The sequence below is a fragment of the Haliaeetus leucocephalus genome, unplaced genomic scaffold (genome assembly GCF_000737465.1).
Source record: "Haliaeetus leucocephalus isolate CR32 unplaced genomic scaffold, Haliaeetus_leucocephalus-4.0 Scaffold190, whole genome shotgun sequence".
NCBI classification, from domain to species: domain Eukaryota; kingdom Metazoa; phylum Chordata; class Aves; order Accipitriformes; family Accipitridae; genus Haliaeetus; species Haliaeetus leucocephalus.
In genome coordinates, this window is record NW_010972626.1 from 568,493 (window position 1) to 570,557 (window position 2,065).

The following is a 2,065-nucleotide window of genomic DNA, read 5'->3' on the forward strand; positions in this document are numbered from 1 at the left end:
GGCTGTGGGGGCTCCTCCGGGACAGGCTATGTGGCCGTCCGCGGCGGAAGGAGGGTGCCGAGGCGCGTCCCAGTCCGTGGTGGGACCTGCCAGCCTCCTCCCGCCGTGAAGAGCCAGGGTGCGGCACGGCACGACTAGTGCTTGGCTATGTCCCCCTTCTTGAGGATGATCTGCCGCTGCCAGGGCGCCAGCTTTGTCTCATCGCACCCGAGAGTCCTTAGCTTTTCCGACTGCTCCTTCTCCTTCTCTTCCTCCTCCCGCTTCAGCTTCTCCTGCTCTTTCCTGCTCGGCAGTGGAGGGCACGGGGCGCCGCGGTCACCAGAGCCGCCGTAGCCGCCGTGCCCCCCCGCCCGCCCACCCTGGGAAGGGGCTCGCGGCACTCACCGTTTCTGCTCCCTGCGAAGGCAAAGGGAAGAGCGGGGTTAGCGAAGCCGTGGGGACGGCCGACTGGCGTGGCATCCCCCGGCCCCGGCTCACCTCTCCTCCTCCAGCTTTTTGCGCAGGATGTCCCTCCTCCAGGCCGGCATACTGGCCAGGCGCGCTTCCTCCTCCTTCTCCTGCAACAGACAGCCGCGTTACCGGCACTGCCAGGAGCCCACCCTCGCTGCTGGCACCGCAGGGCAGCGGTGTGGCCGCGGCGTGTGGCACCGCATCCCGCTGGTGGCCGGGCCGAGCCGCGCTCCCGGCACGGCACTGGTGGGGGCTCGCCAGCATGTGGCTCGACGGCGTTGCCCCTCGCTGCCCGCCTTCTGCTGGCGTGGGGAGGAGGAAGGAGTGCGCGGCGTGGCCAGCCCTTCGCAGCACACCACAGCTTTATTGCACTGACACGCAGGGGCCCACGCCGCCCCGGCACCGCAAACGCCACGCCAGAGGGGAGCGCAGCCCCGGTGCCGCACACCCCGCACAACACACAGCCACAGCAAGCAGCACACCGCAACCTTGGCCCTGGGGCCGCGCGAACCGACACCGAGCCCTCCGCCGAGCCAAGCCGCGGCACCACCGGTGCCCTTGAGGCAGCTGAGCACACCTGGGTGCCGGGTCTAGCTGCCCCCCCGGTCCCTGCTCCCGGCCAGCCCCGCACCACACCGCCGGCACAGCCCGCAACATGCTGCCGGGCTCAGGTGTCAGACATCTCCGCCTCCTTCTCCTTCCAGAAGGAGAAGCTGCGGTCGATGAAGCGGCAGATGTCTTCCTCGCTGAACTCGCCCAGCTCCGGCACCAGGACTGCCGCCCCCTCCCCTCCCGGGGCCGGAGGGGGGGGCTCCGGCGGGCTCTCCGCCACCGTGGTGGGGCCATCCCCAAAAAACTCCTGCACGAGGTCCTCAAAGCCATCGAGCCAGTGGCGGTGGCCCGCCTCGACCTGCTCCAGCACGGCACGGTGGAAGTGGCGGACGCGGCGCCAGCTGTGGCCGCCCAGGCGGTCGAACATCTCGTAGCAGAGGAGGTGGCGGAAGCGCCGCTCCTCGGGGCTGAGCGGCATCTCCAGCAGCTGGAAGTAGCCCAGCATGAAGAGGTCAAGCGGAAGGCTGTCGTGGGGCACGGGCGAGCCGCCGACGTGGGGCAGGAAGTGCTGGGGCCAGTACAGCGCCGCAGTACGGCTCAGCCTCCGGATCTGCCGCCCCGGCACCCGGCGGGCAATGCTCCTCCAGCGGGCCAGCAGCCGCCCTGCCGCTGGCCGCCGCCTCCCTGGCCGCCGCGGCCGCTCCTCCCCGGGCACTGCTGCCAGCGCCCGCTTCTTCCAGTGCTCCAGGAAGAGGAAGGCGGCACGCTCCTTGTGTGCCTCGGCGCACTCCCGTGGGCCGCTTGGCTCTGGTGGTGCCGTCCGGCTCCGCTGCGGTGCCCCGTCCCCATACTCCTCCTCCAGGACGGGCTGGCGGGTGCTGCCGGGGGGCTGCGCCCGCTTGCGCTTGGTGACCCTGGGGAGGGGCACGGGGGCCCCTCCCGGCCCCTCATAGTTGGCCTTGAGGCTGCGGACAGAGACGCCGCAGCCCAGGATCTCGCGCCGAGCGTCGTGCTGGGTGCCAGGGCCGCCCACCGCCCCCCCTGCCCTGGGGTCTTCCCGGCC

The 2,065-nt window shown here is 71.6% G+C and overlaps 2 protein-coding genes across 2 annotated transcripts in view; one reads left to right on the forward strand and one right to left on the reverse strand.

Annotated features, from left to right (window-relative positions):
* TNFRSF25 (tumor necrosis factor receptor superfamily, member 25) overlaps nt 1-109 on the forward strand; it is a 2,061-nt gene extending 1,952 nt beyond the window's left edge. Inside the window, exon 8 of the mRNA XM_010565381.1 lies at nt 26-109. Within this exon, the coding sequence (XP_010563683.1) occupies nt 26-109 (84 nt within the window). The remainder of the gene's footprint in view (nt 1-25) is intronic.
* Nucleotides 110-134: 25 nt separating this feature from the next.
* The window catches only part of ESPN (espin), a 7,666-nt gene continuing 5,735 nt past the window's right edge, over nt 135-2,065 (reverse strand). Inside the window, exons 8-11 of the mRNA XM_010565382.1 lie at nt 1,139-1,967; nt 478-557; nt 385-396; nt 135-282 (exon numbers count right to left, since the gene is read on the reverse strand). Of these exons, the coding sequence (XP_010563684.1) occupies nt 135-282; nt 385-396; nt 478-557; nt 1,139-1,967 (1,069 nt within the window). The remainder of the gene's footprint in view (nt 283-384; nt 397-477; nt 558-1,138; nt 1,968-2,065) is intronic.